The sequence below is a fragment of the Leptodactylus fuscus genome, unplaced genomic scaffold (assembly GCF_031893055.1).
Source record: "Leptodactylus fuscus isolate aLepFus1 unplaced genomic scaffold, aLepFus1.hap2 HAP2_SCAFFOLD_247, whole genome shotgun sequence".
Classification (NCBI taxonomy): domain Eukaryota; kingdom Metazoa; phylum Chordata; class Amphibia; order Anura; family Leptodactylidae; genus Leptodactylus; species Leptodactylus fuscus.
The window spans coordinates 6,111-22,526 of record NW_027440270.1 but is presented as its reverse complement, the minus strand read 5'-3'; the positions used below and the strand labels follow the sequence as shown (position 1 = coordinate 22,526).

General features: G+C 57.0%; 2 protein-coding genes across 2 annotated transcripts in view; one reads left to right on the top strand and one right to left on the bottom strand.

Moving 5' to 3' along the window:
* The window catches only part of SHC1 (SHC adaptor protein 1), a 21,048-nt gene extending 17,087 nt beyond the window's left edge, over positions 1 to 3,961 (bottom strand). Inside the window, 5 exon segments of the mRNA XM_075261658.1 lie at positions 1,361 to 1,424; positions 1,508 to 1,578; positions 3,026 to 3,087; positions 3,090 to 3,468; positions 3,471 to 3,961. Coding sequence (XP_075117759.1) covers positions 1,361 to 1,424; positions 1,508 to 1,578; positions 3,026 to 3,087; positions 3,090 to 3,468; positions 3,471 to 3,638 — 744 coding nt within the window. The 5' untranslated portion in view covers positions 3,639 to 3,961.
* LOC142187827 (cyclin-dependent kinases regulatory subunit 1) lies at positions 3,501 to 16,416 on the top strand (the record flags this gene model as incomplete). The annotated part of the gene is made up of 3 exons (XM_075261657.1): positions 3,501 to 3,554; positions 14,288 to 14,547; positions 16,289 to 16,416. Coding segments are annotated over exons 2-3 (187 nt in total), but the record flags the coding sequence as incomplete, so codon positions are not given.

Genomic DNA, 16,416 nt, shown 5'->3' with positions numbered 1-16,416 from the left:
CTATCTGTTATCAGCCATGTCAGGAGGGGAGAGGCCGACTGTAGGACAGGGGAATACAATCTATTACTATCTGTTATCAGCCATGTCAGGAGGGGAGAGGCCGACTGTAGGACAGGGGAATACAATCTATTACTATCTGTTATCAGCCATGTCAGGAGAGGAGAGGCCGACTGTAGGACAGGGGAATACAATCTATTACTATCTGTTATCAGCCATGTCAGGAGAGGAGAGGCCGACTGTAGGACAGGAGAATACAATCTATTACTATCTGTTATCAGCCATGTCAGGAGAGGAGAGGCCGACTGTAGGACAGGGGAATACAATCTATTACTATCTGTTATCAGCCATGTCAGGAGAGGAGAGGCCGACTGTAGGACAGGAGAATACAATCTATTACTATCTGTTATCAGCCATGTCAGGAGAGGCGGACTGTAGGACAGGAGAATACAATCTATTACTATCTGTTATCAGCCATGTCAGGAGAGGAGAGGCCGACTGTAGGACAGGGGAATACAATCTATTACTATCTGTTATCAGCCACGTCAGGAGGGGCCGACTGTAGCACAGGGGAATACAATCTATTACTATCTGTTATCAGCCATGTCAGGATAGGCCGACTGTAGGACAGGGGAATACAATCTATTACTATCTGTTATCAGCCATGTCAGGATAGGCCGACTGTAGGACAGGGGAATACAATCTATTACTATCTGTTATCAGCCATGTCAGGAGAGGAGAGGCCGACTGTAGGACAGGGGAATACAATCTATTACTATCTGTTATCAGCCATGTCAGGATAGGCCGACTGTAGGACAGGGGAATACAATCTATTACTATCTGTTATCAGCCATGTCAGGAGAGGATAGGCCGACTGTAGGACAGGGGAATACAATCTATTACTATCTGTTATCAGCCATGTCAGGAGAGGAGAGGCCGACTGTAGGACAGGGGAATACAATCTATTACTATCTGTTATCAGCCGTGTCAGGAGAGGCCGACTGTAGGACAGGGGAATACAATCTATTACTATCTGTTATCAGCCATGTCAGGAGAGGAGAGGCCGACTGTAGGACAGGAGAATACAATCTATTACTATCTGTTATCAGCCATGTCAGGAGAGGCCGACTGTAGGACAGGAGAATACAATCTATTACTATCTGTTATCAGCCATGTCAGGAGAGGAGAGGCCGACTGTAGGACAGGAGAATACAATCTATTACTATCTGTTATCAGCCATGTCAGGAGAGGAGAGGCCGACTCTTGCCAATCTACATTGGCTGATAACAGGGAACAATAGATCATATAAGCAGCATTGCATCCCTATGGTGAATGTGACATACTCCGTACACTTTGCCCTCACCTTTCGTCTTCGGAGCGCCCCCTTAGCTCCGGGCACAGCATCGGACACTAGGCTGATGGCTTCTCTGTGCAGACAGAAAGGCAGACATTAATCAGTACTGATCACATCAGCTGACCTACCCCTAATCACATGACCAGTGTCTCTTACCGTGTGACTTGGGTCCGAGTATTGAAGTCCAAAGCCCGCATAGACTGCAGAACCTCCACACAGCCCATGTACTGGAAGACAAGGGGTGCAGGGTCAGTAAAGTTATACAGGGGACTGAGGTTGGGGTACAGTATAACTAGTCAGTACAGGTATACTGAGGTGTAGATACAGTGTAGTGTCTATGGTGAGTACAGGTATACAGGAGTGTAGTGTATATGGTGAGTACAGGTATACAGGAGTGTAGTGTATATGGTGAGTACAGGTATACAGGAGTGTAGTGTATATGGTGAGTACAGGCATACAGGAGTGTAGTGTATATGGTGAGTACAGGCATACAGGAGTGTAGTGTATATGGTGAGTACAGGCATACAGGGGTGTAGTGTATACGGTGAGTACAGGTATACAGGGGTGTAGTGTATATGGTGAGTACAGGTATACAGGGGTGTAGTGTATATGGTGAGTACAGGTATACAGGGGTGTAGTGTATATGGTGAGTACAGGTATACAGGGGTGTAGTGTATATGGTGAGTACAGGTATACAGGGGTGTAGTGTATATGGTGAGTACAGGTATACAGGGGTGTAGTGTATATGGTGAGTACAGGTATACAGGAGTGTAGTGTATATGGTGAATACAGGTATACAGGGGTGTAGTGTATATGGTGAGTACAGGTATACAGGAGTGTAGTGTATATGGTGAATACAGGTATACAGGGGTGTAGTGTATATGGTGAGTACAGGTATACAGGAGTGTAGTGTATATGGTGAATACAGGTATACAGGGGTGTAGTGTATATGGTGAGTACAGGTATACAGGGGTGTAGTGTATATGGTGAGTACAGGTATACAGGGGTGTAGTGTATATGGTGAGTACAGGTATACAGGAGTGTAGTGTATATGGTGAGTACAGGCATACAGGAGTGTAGTGTATATGGTGAGTACAGGCATACAGGAGTGTAGTGTATATGGTGAGTACAGGCATACAGGGGTGTAGTGTATACGGTGAGTACAGGTATACAGGGGTGTAGTGTATATGGTGAGTACAGGTATACAGGGGTGTAGTGTATATGGTGAGTACAGGTATACAGGGGTGTAGTGTATATGGTGAGTACAGGTATACAGGGGTGTAGTGTATATGGTGAGTACAGGTATACAGGGGTGTAGTGTATATGGTGAGTACAGGTATACAGGGGTGTAGTGTATATGGTGAGTACAGGTATACAGGAGTGTAGTGTATATGGTGAATACAGGTATACAGGGGTGTAGTGTATATGGTGAGTACAGGTATACAGGAGTGTAGTGTATATGGTGAATACAGGTATACAGGGGTGTAGTGTATATGGTGAGTACAGGTATACAGGAGTGTAGTGTATATGGTGAGTACAGGTATACAGGGGTGTAATGTATATGGTGAGTACAGGTATACAGGAGTGTAGTGTATATGGTGAGTACAGGTATACAGGGGTGAGTGTTGGGTTAGGGGTGCAGAGGTTAGGGTGCAGCCGTACACCCCAGCTTACCCTCACGAGGTAGGAGACTCCGGGCCCCATGACCTTGTCGTCCGGGTGCAGCCACCCCCGGGTGGCTTGTTGACGAAGCTGCCATGTCGCGTCCACTCGTCCCCGGCCAGTTGTCCTCCTTCCACTCGGGCTTTCCTCCCGCAGCTGAGCTTGTTCATATCCTGGGAGAAAACAGTAAAAGTCCTCCCTGAGTCTGGGCTGCCACCACCGCCGCTGCCACCACCGCCGCCGTCCCCCTGCTCCCCGGGGCTGCCCGCTTCCTTCCCCGACCCAGACGAGAAGCCGCGCAGGCTCAGCAGGTTGGCGGGGTTGGAGAGCTTCAGATTGGCCATTTTGGGGAAGAAGGAGCAGAGGGTGGTGGGGCTGTCCTCCGACTCCGAGGAAAGTTCAGCCAGGTTGAGCATGGGGGCCAGGGAGGAGGAAGAGGAGGAGTTGGCAAGGACCCGGCTACCATCACATCCAGCGGGGCCGGCGTGGGTGGCCCGGTGCCCAGGGCGTCCTCCACAGAGCTGACCGACTCATTGCGCAGGTGGTTGTACTTGGTCTTGGGCAGCAGATCCATGATGCCCGTTGGCAGCTTGCACTCTACAGAGGCGAGGGGTCCGGGTCTCATAGTCCGCTCCGGTCCCCGACCCCCTCACAGGAGAGAGGCCGCAGTGTAAAGCAGATCCCAGCGGGCAGGCATGGCAGGAAGGAAAGCGGGAGAGGTGAGGCGTGGAGGTGACAGGCGCTGTGTAGGAATCAGCTGGCAGGGTCCCTGGAGGAGAGGCGGGCGGCCAATGGCAGGCACTCTGCTGACTCACAGGAAGGCACGGGCACGCTCGCAGCACACCGCCTCATTTCCTGCACCCCCAGCCAGCCAGCCACTGCTCATAATGAGATCTGACCCCGCCTGCGGAGCTAGCCATCTAATGCACAAGGTCACATCCAGGCGAGCGGCTGCTGCAGCGGAGATGCGGGACCGTCACAGTGTCATTAGGGCGCACACCGTCACCATGGAGACCGTTAACCGATTAGAGTGCGCTCTGTACCAGGTCTGCACCCCCCCTAGTGGTGGAGCTGCTGAACTACAAGGCTGGAGCGCGCTCAGGATAATGCAGCCCCTATATACTGGAGCAGGTATATAATGAGAGTGATGCTCCATACTGCCCCCTGTATTATTAGGCTCGGCCTCCTGCAGCCCCTATAGAGACCCCCTATATACTGGAGCAGGTATATAGTGAGAGTGATGCTCCATACTGCCCCCTGTATTATTAGGCTCGGCCTCCTGCAGCCCCTATAGAGACCCCCTATATACTGGAGCAGGTATATAGTGAGAGTGATGCTCCATACTGCCCCCTGTATTATTAGGCTTCCTACAGCCCCTATAGAGACCCCCTATATACTGGAGCAGGTATATAGTGAGAGTGATGCTCCATACTGCCCCCTGTATTATTAGGCTCGGCCTCCTGCAGCCCCTATAGAGACCCCCTATATACTGGAGCAGGTATATAGTGAGAGTGATGCTCCATACCGCCCCCTGTATTATTAGGCTCGGCCTCCTGCAGCCCCTATAGAGACCCCCTATATACTGGAGCAGGTATATAATGAGAGTGATGCTCCATACTGCCCCCTGTATTATTAGGCTCGTCTTCCTACAGCCCCTATAGAGACCCCCTATATACTGGAGCAGGTATATAGTGAGAGTGATGCTCCATACCGCCCCCTGTATTATTAGGCTCGGCCTCCTGCAGCCCCTATAGAGACCCCCTATATACTGGAGCAGGTATATAATGAGAGTGATGCTCCATACCGCCCCCTGTATTATTAGGCTCGGCCTCCTGCAGCCCCTATAGAGACCCCCTATATACTGGAGCAGGTATATAATGAGAGTATTGCTCCATACCGCCCCCTGTATTATTAGGCTCGGCCTCCTGCAGCCCCTATAGAGACCCCCTATATACTGGAGCAGGTATATAATGAGAGTGATGCTCCATACTGCCCCCTGTATTACTAGGCTCGGCCTCCTGCAGCCCCTATAGAGACCCCCTATATACTGGAGCAGGTATATAATGAGAGTGATGCTCCATACTGCCCCCTGTATTATTAGGCTCGGCCTCCTGCAGCCCCTATAGAGACCCCCTATATACTGGAGCAGGTATATAATGAGAGTGATGCTCCATACTGCCCCCTGTATTACTAGGCTCGGCCTCCTGCAGCCCCTATAGAGACCCCCTATATACTGGAGCAGGTATATAGTGAGAGTGATGCTCCATACCGCCCCCTGTATTATTAGGCTCGGCTTCCTACAGCCCCTATAGAGACCCCCTATATACTGGAGCAGGTATATAGTGAGAGTGATGCTCCATACCGCCCCCTGTATTATTAGGCTCGGCCTCCTGCAGCCCCTATAGAGACCCCCTATATACTGGAGCAGGTACATAATGAGAGTGATGCTCCATACTGCCCCCTGTATTATTAGGCCTTCTGCAGCCCCTATAGAGACCCCCTATATACTGGAGCAGGTATATAATGAGAGTGATGTTCCATACCGCCCCCTGTATTATTAGGCTCGGCCTCCTGCAGCCCCTATAGAGACCCCCTATATACTGGAGCAGGTATATAATGAGAGTATTGCTCCATACCGCCCCCTGTATTATTAGGCTCGGCCTCCTGCAGCCCCTATAGAGACCCCCTATATACTGGAGCAGGTATATAATGAGAGTGATGCTCCATACTGCCCCCTGTATTACTAGGCTCGGCCTCCTGCAGCCCCTATAGAGACCCCCTATATACTGGAGCAGGTATATAATGAGAGTGATGCTCCATACTGCCCCCTGTATTATTAGGCTCGGCCTCCTGCAGCCCCTATAGAGACCCCCTATATACTGGAGCAGGTATATAATGAGAGTGATGCTCCATACTGCCCCCTGTATTACTAGGCTCGGCCTCCTGCAGCCCCTATAGAGACCCCCTATATACTGGAGCAGGTATATAGTGAGAGTGATGCTCCATACCGCCCCCTGTATTATTAGGCTCGGCTTCCTACAGCCCCTATAGAGACCCCCTATATACTGGAGCAGGTATATAGTGAGAGTGATGCTCCATACCGCCCCCTGTATTATTAGGCTCGGCCTCCTGCAGCCCCTATAGAGACCCCCTATATACTGGAGCAGGTACATAATGAGAGTGATGCTCCATACTGCCCCCTGTATTATTAGGCCTTCTGCAGCCCCTATAGAGACCCCCTATATACTGGAGCAGGTATATAATGAGAGTGATGTTCCATACCGCCCCCTGTATTATTAGGCTCGGCCTCCTGCAGCCCCTATAGAGACCCCCTATATACTGGAGCAGGTATATAATGAGAGTATTGCTCCATACCGCCCCCTGTATTATTAGGCTCGGCCTCCTGCAGCCCCTATAGAGACCCCCTATATACTGGAGCAGGTATATAATGAGAGTGATGCTCCATACTGCCCCCTGTATTACTAGGCTCGGCCTCCTGCAGCCCCTATAGAGACCCCCTATATACTGGAGCAGGTATATAGTGAGAGTGATGCTCCATACTGCCCCCTGTATTATTAGGCTCGGCCTCCTGCAGCCCCTATAGAGACCCCCTATATACTGGAGCAGGTATATAATGAGAGTGATGCTCCATACTGCCCCCTGTATTATTAGGCCTTCTGCAGCCCCTATAGAGACCCCCTATATACTGGAGCAGGTATATAATGAGAGTGATGCTCCATACTGCCCCCTGTATTATTAGGCTCGGCCTCCTGCAGCCCCTATAGAGACCCCCTATATACTGGGGCAGGTATATAATGAGAGTATTGCTCCATACCGCCCCCTGTATTATTAGGCTCGGCCTCCTGCAGCCCCTATAGAGACCCCCTATATACTGGAGCAGGTATATAATGAGAGTGATGCTCCATACTGCCCCCTGTATTATTAGGCTCGGCCTCCTGCAGCCCCTATAGAGACCCCCTATATACTGGAGCAGGTATATAGTGAGAATGATGCTCCATACTGCCCCCTGTATTATTAGGCTCGGCCTCCTGCAGCCCCTATAGAGACCCCCTATATACTGGAGCAGGTATATAATGAGAGTATTGCTCCATACCGCCCCCTGTATTATTAGGCTCGGCCTCCTGCAGCCCTTATAGAGACCCCCTATATACTGGAGCAGGTATATAATGAGAGTGATGCTCCATACTGCCCCCTGTATTATTAGGCTCGGCCTCCTGCAGCCCCTATAGAGACCCCCTATATACTGGAGCAGGTATATAGTGAGAGTGATGCTCCATACCGCCCCCTGTATTATTAGGCTCGGCCTCCTGCAGCCCCTATAGAGACCCCCTATATACTGGAGCAGGTATATAGTGAGAGTGATGCTCCATACCGCCCCCTGTATTATTAGGCTCGGCCTCCTGCAGCCCCTATAGAGACCCCCTATATACTGGAGCAGGTATATAATGAGAGTGATGCTCCATACCGCCCCCTGTATTATTAGGCTCGGCCTCCTGCAGCCCCTATAGAGACCCCCTATATACTGGAGCAGGTATATAATGAGAGTATTGCTCCATACCGCCCCCTGTATTATTAGGCTCGGCCTCCTGCAGCCCCTATAGAGACCCCCTATATACTGGAGCAGGTATATAATGAGAGTATTGCTCCATACCGCCCCCTGTATTATTAGGCTCGGCTCTCCTGGGACTCAGCTTCCTGCCGCCCCCCCCCCCAGCACACAGGAAACCAGAAGGGGAGGCCACTGGGCCGGCTTCTTAACCCCGTCCATCCTGGACAGCGGTCCTGCACATCTGCAAGCCATCACATTATCTATAGAGAGCCTGCACAGCCTGAGCCCTCAGCTCTTATACCTACAGAAAGGGGTACCCACTGGGGGGCGCTGCAGCCTCACAGCGGGAGAACTACAAGCCCCATTCCAGGCACTGCCTGCTGTGACCCCCACCCTCCATCACCAGGGGCCCTCCACCAGAATCACCGCACAGAGCCCACCACCGACAGCAGCACCAGACGTGGGACCTGCGCTTACCACATACTCCATGTCAGCGAATCCCTGCAGCCTGGTCCTCCGCTACCTGCATGGCAGCGACAAGAAGGGGTTAAAGTATGGCGGGGAGGGGGCAGAAATCCTCCACACACACATCCCGCACTTCCTGCTTCTTTCCTGATAACACCCCCCCCCCCCCCACCCCCAGAGAACGGGCCTGGACACATTGGGAATGTTGGGCAGGGTGTAGGCTGGAGCCTCCCTCAGTACACACATACCTACACAACCCCCTGTACACCGCGCCAGATCAGGCTGTAGGGTCACACGTAGGAGGACACCTCAAAAACAGTCACAATCCCACACTACAGTCCTCTAAGTCTTAGCACTCCCTGTAACAACACTACGGACATCACACATCTACCGCCGCCTGTAACAATGCCAACATCACACATCTACCGCCGCCTGTAACCAGTGCCGACATCACACATCTATAGCCGCCTGTAACCAGTGCCGACATCACACATCTACCGCCGCCTGTAACCAGTGCCAACATCACACATCTACCGCCTCCTGTAACCAGTGCCGACATCACACATCTACCGCCGCCTGTAACCAGTGCCGACATCACACATCTACCGCCGCCTGTAACCAGTGTCGACATCACACATCTACCGCCGCCTGTAACCAGTGCCGACATCACACATCTACCGCCGCCTGTAACCAGTGCCAGCATCACACATCTACCGCCGCCTGTAACCAGTGCCGACATCACACATCTACCGCCGCCTGTAACCAGTGCCAACATCACACATCTACCGCCGCCTGTAACCAGTGCCAACATCACACATCTACAGCCGCCTGTAACCAGTGTCAACATCACACATCTACCGCCGCCTGTAACCACTGCCGACATCACACATCTACCGCCGCCTGTAACCAGTTCCAACAACACACATCTACAGCCGCCTGTAACCAGTGCCGACAACACACATCTACCGCCACCTGTAACCAGTGCCGACATCACACATCTACCGCCGCCTGTAACCAGTGCCGACATCACACATCTACCGCCGCCTGTAACCAGTGCCGACATCACACATCTACCGCCGCCTGTAACCAGTGCCAACACACATCTACCGCCTCTTGTAACCAGTGCCGACATCACACACCTACCGCCGCCTGTAACCAGTGCCAACATCACACATCTACCGCCGCCTGTTACCAGTGCCGACATCACACATCTACCGTCGCCTGTAACCAGTGCCGACATCACACATCTACAGCCGCCTGTAACCAGTGCCAACATCACACATCTACAGCCGCCTGTAACCAGTGCCGACATCACACATCTACCGCCGCCTGTAACCAGTGCCGACATCACACATCTACAGCCGCCTGTAACCAGTGCCGACATCACACATCTACCGCCGCCTGTAACCAGTGCCGACAACACACATCTACCGCCGCCTGTAACCAGTGCCGACAACACACATCTACCGCCGCCTGTAACCAGTGCCGACAACACACATCTACCGCCGCCTGTAACCAGTGCCAACATCACACATCTACCGCCGCCTGTAACCAGTGCCAACATCACACATCTACCGCCGCCTGTAACCACTGCCGACATCACACATCTACCGCCGCCTGTAACCACTGCCGACATCACACATCTACCGCCTGTAACCAGTGCCAACACACATCTACCGCCTCCTGTAACCAGTGCCAACATCACACACCTACCGCCGCCTGTAACCAGTGCCAACATCACACATCTACCGCCGCCTGTAACCAGTGCCGACATCACACATCTACCGCCGCCTGTAACCAGTGCCGACATCACACATCTACCGCCGCCTGTAACCAGTGCCGACATCACACATCTACCGCCTGTAACCAGTGCCGACATCACACATCTACCGCCTGTAACCAGTGCCGACATCACACATCTACCGCCGCCTGTAATTACACCTGGGCACCACAACTGTATCCATTACACCTCCAGTGACAACTGTTACAATAGGCTTCTTTAGGTCTCCAGTGCTGGTCAGTCCGGGACACAGTGTGGTGTCATAAATGAAGAGAACCAGAAGACAAAACTGTGCTGAGGGCAGTCAGTGACAGGAGGAGTGTTGGGGGGGGGGGGGGGCAGTCAGTGACAGGAGGAGTGTTGTGGGGGGCAGTCAGTGACAGGAGGAGTGTTGGGGGGGGGGCAGTCAGTGACAGGAGGAGTGTTGGGGGGGGCAGTCAGTGACAGGAGGAGTGTCGGGGGGACAGTCAGTGACAGGAGGAGTGTCGGGGGGGGCAGTCAGTGACAGGAGGAGTGTCGGGGGGGGGCAGTCAGTGACAGGAGGAGTGTCGGGGGGGCAGTCAGTGACAGGAGGAGTGTCGGGGGGGGGGGGCAGTCAGTGACAGGAGGAGTGTCGGGGGGGGGGGGCAGTCAGTGACAGGAGGAGTGTCGGGGGGGGGGGGCAGTCAGTGACAGGAGGAGTGTCGGGGGGGCAGTCAGTGACAGGAGGAGTGTCGGGGGGGCAGTCAGTGACAGGAGGAGTGTCGGGGGGGCAGTCAGTGACAGGAGGAGTGTCGGGGGGGCAGTCAGTGACAGGAGGAGTGTCGGGGGGGCAGTCAGTGACAGGAGGAGTGTCGGGGGGGCAGTCAGTGACAGGAGGAGTGTCGGGGGGGCAGTCAGTGACAGGAGGAGTGTCGGGGGGGCAGTCAGTGACAGGAGGAGTGTCGGGGGGGCAGTCAGTGACAGGAGGAGTGTCGGGGGGGCAGTCAGTGACAGGAGGAGTGTCGGGGGGGCAGTCAGTGACAGGAGGAGTGTCGGGGGGGCAGTCAGTGACAGGAGGAGTGTCGGGGGGGCAGTCAGTGACAGGAGGAGTGTCGGGGGGGCAGTCAGTGACAGGAGGAGTGTCGGAGGGGGCAGTCAGTGACAGGAGGAGTGTCGGGGGGGCAGTCAGTGACAGGAGGAGTGTCGGGGGGGCAGTCAGTGACAGGAGGAGTGTCGGGGGGGCAGTCAGTGACAGGAGGAGTGTCGGGGGGGGCAGTCAGTGACAGGAGGAGTGTCGGGGGGGCAGTCAGTGACAGGAGGAGTGTCGGGGGGGCAGTCAGTGACAGGAGGAGTGTCGGGGGGGGGCAGTCAGTGACAGGAGGAGTGTCGGTGGGGGGCAGTCAGTGACAGGAGGAGTGTTGGGGGGGCAGTCAGTGACAGGAGGAGTGTTGGGGGGGCAGTCAGTGACAGGAGGAGTGTTGGGGGGGCAGTCAGTGACAGGAGGAGTGTTGGGGGGGCAGTCAGTGACAGGAGGAGTGTTGGGGGGGCAGTCAGTGACAGGAGGAGTGTTGGGGGGGCAGTCAGTGACAGGAGGAGTGTTGGGGGGGCAGTCAGTGACAGGAGGAGTGTTGGGGGGACAGTCAGTGACAGGAGGAGTGTTGTGGGGGCAGTCAGTGACGGAGGAGTGTTGGGGGGGCAGTCAGTGACGGAGGAGTGTTGGGGGGGCAGTCAGTGACAGGAGGAGTGTTGGGGGGGCAGTCAGTGACAGGAGGAGTGTTGGGGGGACAGTCAGTGACAGGAGGAGTGTTGGGGGGATAGTCAGTGACAGGAGGAGTGCTGTGGGGGCAGTCAGTGACAGGAGGAGTGTTGGGGGGGCAGTCAGTGACAGGAGGAGTGTTGGGGGGACAGTCAGTGACAGGAGGAGTGTTGGGGGGGGCAGTCAGTGACAGGAGGAGTGTTGGGGGGGCAGTCAGTGACAGGAGGAGTGTTGGGAGGACAGTCAGTGACAGGAGGAGTGTTGGGGGGACCCTCCCCCTAGATCAATGAGCCCCGTTGCCCTCCCCTCGCACCCACTTACCGGGGCAGCATGAAGCGGGCGGAGGGGCAGTCAGTGACAGGAGGAGTGTCGGGGGGACAGTCAGTGACAGGTGGAGTGTCGGGGGGGCAGTCAGTGACAGGAGGAGTGTCGGGGGGGCAGTCAGTGACAGGAGGAGTGTCGGGGGGGGGGCAGTCAGTGACAGGAGGAGTGTCGGGGGGGGGGCAGTCAGTGACAGGAGGAGTGTCGGGGGGGGGGGCAGTCAGTGACAGGAGGAGTGTCGGGGGGGGGCAGTCAGTGACAGGAGGAGTGTCGTGGGGGGCAGTCAGTGACAGGAGGAGTGTCGGGGGGGGGGGCAGTCAGTGACAGGAGGAGTGTTGTGGGGGGCAGTCAGTGACAGGAGGAGTGTCGGGGGGACAGTCAGTGACAGGAGGAGTGTCGGGGGGGCAGTCAGTGACAGGAGGAGTGTCGGGGGGACAGTCAGTGACAGGAGGAGTGTCGGGGGGGGGGCAGTCAGTGACAGGAGGAGTGTCGTGGGGGGCAGTCAGTGACAGGAGGAGTGTCGGGGGGGCAGTCAGTGACAGGAGGAGTGTCGGGGGGGGCAGTCAGTGACAGGAGGAGTGTCGGGGGGGCAGTCAGTGACAGGAGGAGTGTCGGGGGGGGCAGTCAGTGACAGGAGGAGTGTCGGGGGGGGGGGCAGTCAGTGACAGGAGGAGTGTTGTGGGGGGCAGTCAGTGACAGGAGGAGTGTTGTGGGGGGCAGTCAGTGACAGGAGGAGTGTCGTGGGGGCAGTCAGTGACAGGAGGAGTGTCGGGGGGGCAGTCAGTGACAGGAGGAGTGTCGGGGGGGCAGTCAGTGACAGGAGGAGTGTCGGGGGGGCAGTCAGTGACAGGAGGAGTGTCGGGGGGGCAGTCAGTGACAGGAGGAGTGTCGGGGGGGGCAGTCAGTGACAGGAGGAGTGTCGGGGGGGCAGTCAGTGACAGGAGGAGTGTCGGGGGGGGCAGTCAGTGACAGGAGGAGTGTCGGGGGGGGCAGTCAGTGACAGGAGGAGTGTCGGGGGGGCAGTCAGTGACAGGAGGAGTGTCGGGGGGGGCAGTCAGTGACAGGAGGAGTGTCGGGGGGGCAGTCAGTGACAGGAGGAGTGTCGGGGGGGGCAGTCAGTGACAGGAGGAGTGTCGGGGGGGCAGTCAGTGACAGGAGGAGTGTCGGGGGGGCAGTCAGTGACAGGAGGAGTGTCGGGGGGGCAGTCAGTGACAGGAGGAGTGTCGGGGGGGCAGTCAGTGACAGGAGGAGTGTCGGGGGGGCAGTCAGTGACAGGAGGAGTGTCGGGGGGGCAGTCAGTGACAGGAGGAGTGTCGGGGGGGCAGTCAGTGACAGGAGGAGTGTCGGGGGGGGGCAGTCAGTGACAGGAGGAGTGTCGGGGGGGGGGCAGTCAGTGACAGGAGGAGTGTCGGGGGGGCAGTCAGTGACAGGAGGAGTGTCGGGGGGGGGGGGCAGTCAGTGACAGGAGGAGTGTCGGGGGGGCAGTCAGTGACAGGAGGAGTGTCGGGGGGGGGGCAGTCAGTGACAGGAGGAGTGTCGGGGGGGGGGCAGTCAGTGACAGGAGGAGTGTCGGGGGGGGGGCAGTCAGTGACAGGAGGAGTGTCGGGGGGGCAGTCAGTGACAGGAGGAGTGTTGGGGGGGCAGTCAGTGACAGGAGGAGTGTTGGGGGGGCAGTCAGTAACAGGAGGAGTGTTGGGGGGGGGCAGTCAGTGACAGGAGGAGTGTCGGGGGGGGCAGTCAGTGACAGGAGGAGTGTCGGGGGGGCAGTCAGTGACAGGAGGAGTGTTGGGGGGGCAGTCAGTAACAGGAGGAGTGTTGGGGGGGGGCAGTCAGTGACAGGAGGAGTGTCGGGGGGGCAGTCAGTGACAGGAGGAGTGTCGGGGGGGCAGTCAGTGACAGGAGGAGTGTCGGGGGGGGCAGTCAGTGACAGGAGGAGTGTCGGGGGGGCAGTCAGTGACAGGAGGAGTGTTGGGGGGGCAGTCAGTGACAGGAGGAGTGTTGGGGGGGCAGTCAGTGACAGGAGGAGTGTTGGGGGGGGGCAGTCAGTGACAGGAGGAGTGTTGGGGGGGGGCAGTCAGTGACAGGAGGAGTGTTGGGGGGGGCAGTCAGTGACAGGAGGAGTGTCGGGGGGGGCAGTCAGTGACAGGAGGAGTGTCGGGGGGAGCAGTCAGTGACAGGAGGAGTGTTGTGGGGGGCAGTCAGTGACAGGAGGAGTGTTGGGGGGACCCTCCCTCTAGATCAATGAGCCCCGTTGCCCTCCCCTCGCACCCACTTACCGGGGCAGCATGAAGCGGGCGGGGGGGCAGTCAGTGACAGGAGGAGAGTTGGAGGATCAGTCACCTCTCCGGAGTCTCTGCTCACAAAACTTTCCGTCCCTTTCTTCCTTTGCACAAAACTTTCGGCCACTTCCGGCTCCGCCAGCCTCGTCAGCGATCGTCACGGGGGAGGAGCCACGCAACGAGCGCCATTTTGGATCTGATTGATTCCACGCCTCATTCTGGTGCTAGGCCCCGCCCAGTGTGGAGCTGATTGGCTGTGCGCGGTGACCAATAGGAGGGCAGGAGGGGAGGTTTGAATGTGAGGCGCGCGCAGAGACAACACCGCGAGACGAGACAAGACAAGATGTCCGCCAAACACATCTACTACAGCGACAAGTACGACGACGACTGCTACGAGTACAGGTGAGGGGGAGGGGCGGGGTGTCTGATATTACACGGGGGAGGGGCGGGGTGTCTGATATTACACGGGGGGAGGGGCGCTGTGTCTGATATTACACGGGGGGAGGGGCGCTGTGTCTGATATTACACGGGGGAGGGGCGGGGTGTCTGATATTACACGGGGGAGGGGCGGGGTGTCTGATATTACACGGGGGGAGGGGCGCTGTGTCTGATATTACACGGGGGAGGGGCGGGGTGTCTGATATTACACGGGGGAGGGGCGGGGTGTCTGATATTACACGGGGGGGAGGGGCGGGGTGTCTGATATTACACGGGGGGGGAGGGGCGGGGTGTCTGATATTACACGGGGGAGGGGCGGGGTGTCTGATATTACACGGGGGAGGGGCGGGGTGTCTGATATTACACGGGGGAGGGGCGGGGTGTCTGATATTACACGGGGGGAGGGGCGGGGTGTCTGATATTACACGGGGGAGGGGCGGGGTGTCTGATATTACACGGGGGGAGGGGCGGGGTGTCTGATATTACACGGGGGGAGGGGCGCTGTGTCTGATATTACACGGGGGGAGGGGCGCTGTGTCTGATATTACACGGGGGAGGGGCGGGGTGTCTGATATTACACGGGGGAGGGGCGGGGTGTCTGATATTACACGGGGGAGGGGCGGGGTGTCTGATATTACACGGGGGAGGGGCGGGGTGTCTGATATTACACGGGGGAGGGGCGGGGTGTCTGATATTACACGGGGGAGGGGCGGGGTGTCTGATATTACACGGGGGAGGGGCGGGGTGTCTGATATTACACGGGGGGGAGGGGCGGGGTGTCTGATATTACACGGGGGGGAGGGGCGGGGTGTCTGATATTACACGGGGGGAGGGGCGGGGTGTCTGATATTACACGGGGGGAGGGGCGGGGTGTCTGATATTACACGGGGGGGAGGGGCGGGGTGTCTGATATTACACCGGGGGGAGGGGCGGGGTGTCTGATATTACACGGGGGGGAGGGGCGGGGTGTCTGATATTACACGGGGGGGAGGGGCGGGGTGTCTGATATTACACGGGGGGGGAGGGGCGGGGTGTCTGATATTACACGGGGGGGAGGGGCGGGGTGTCTGATATTACACGGGGGGAGGGGCGGGGTGTCTGATATTACACGGGGGGAGGGGCGGGGTGTCTGATATTACACGGGGGGGAGGGGCGGGGTGTCTGATATTACACCGGGGGGAGGGGCGGGGTGTCTGATATTACACGGGGGGGAGGGGCGGGGTGTCTGATATTACACGGGGGGGGGAGGGGCGGGGTGTCTGATATTACACGGGGGGGAGGGGCGGGGGTGTCTGATATTACACGGGGGGGGAGGGGCGGGGTGTCTGATATTACACGGGGGGGAGGGGCGGGGTGTCTGATATTACACGGGGGGGGAGGGGCGGGGTGTCTGATATTACACGGGGGGGAGGGGCGGGGTGTCTGATATTACACGGGGGGGGAGGGGCGGGGTGTCTGATATTACACGGGGGGGAGGGGCGGGGTGTCTGATATTACACGGGGGGGGAGGGGCGGGGTGTCTGATATTACACGGGGGGGGAGGGGCGGGGTGTCTGATATTACACGGGGGAGGGGCGGGGTGTCTGATATTACACGGGGGAGGGGCGGGGTGTCTGATATTACACGGGGGAGGGGCGCTGTGTCAGTTATGACATGGGGGCGGGGTCTGAGCCCTCCTTACCCCCCGTCTCCTCTTCTCTCGCAGACATGTGATGTTACCCAAGGACATCGCCAAGATGGTGCCCAAAACCCATTTGATGTCGGAGACAGAATGGAGGAACCTGGGGGTGCAGCAGAGCCAGGGCTGGGTGCACTATATGATCCACGAGCCCG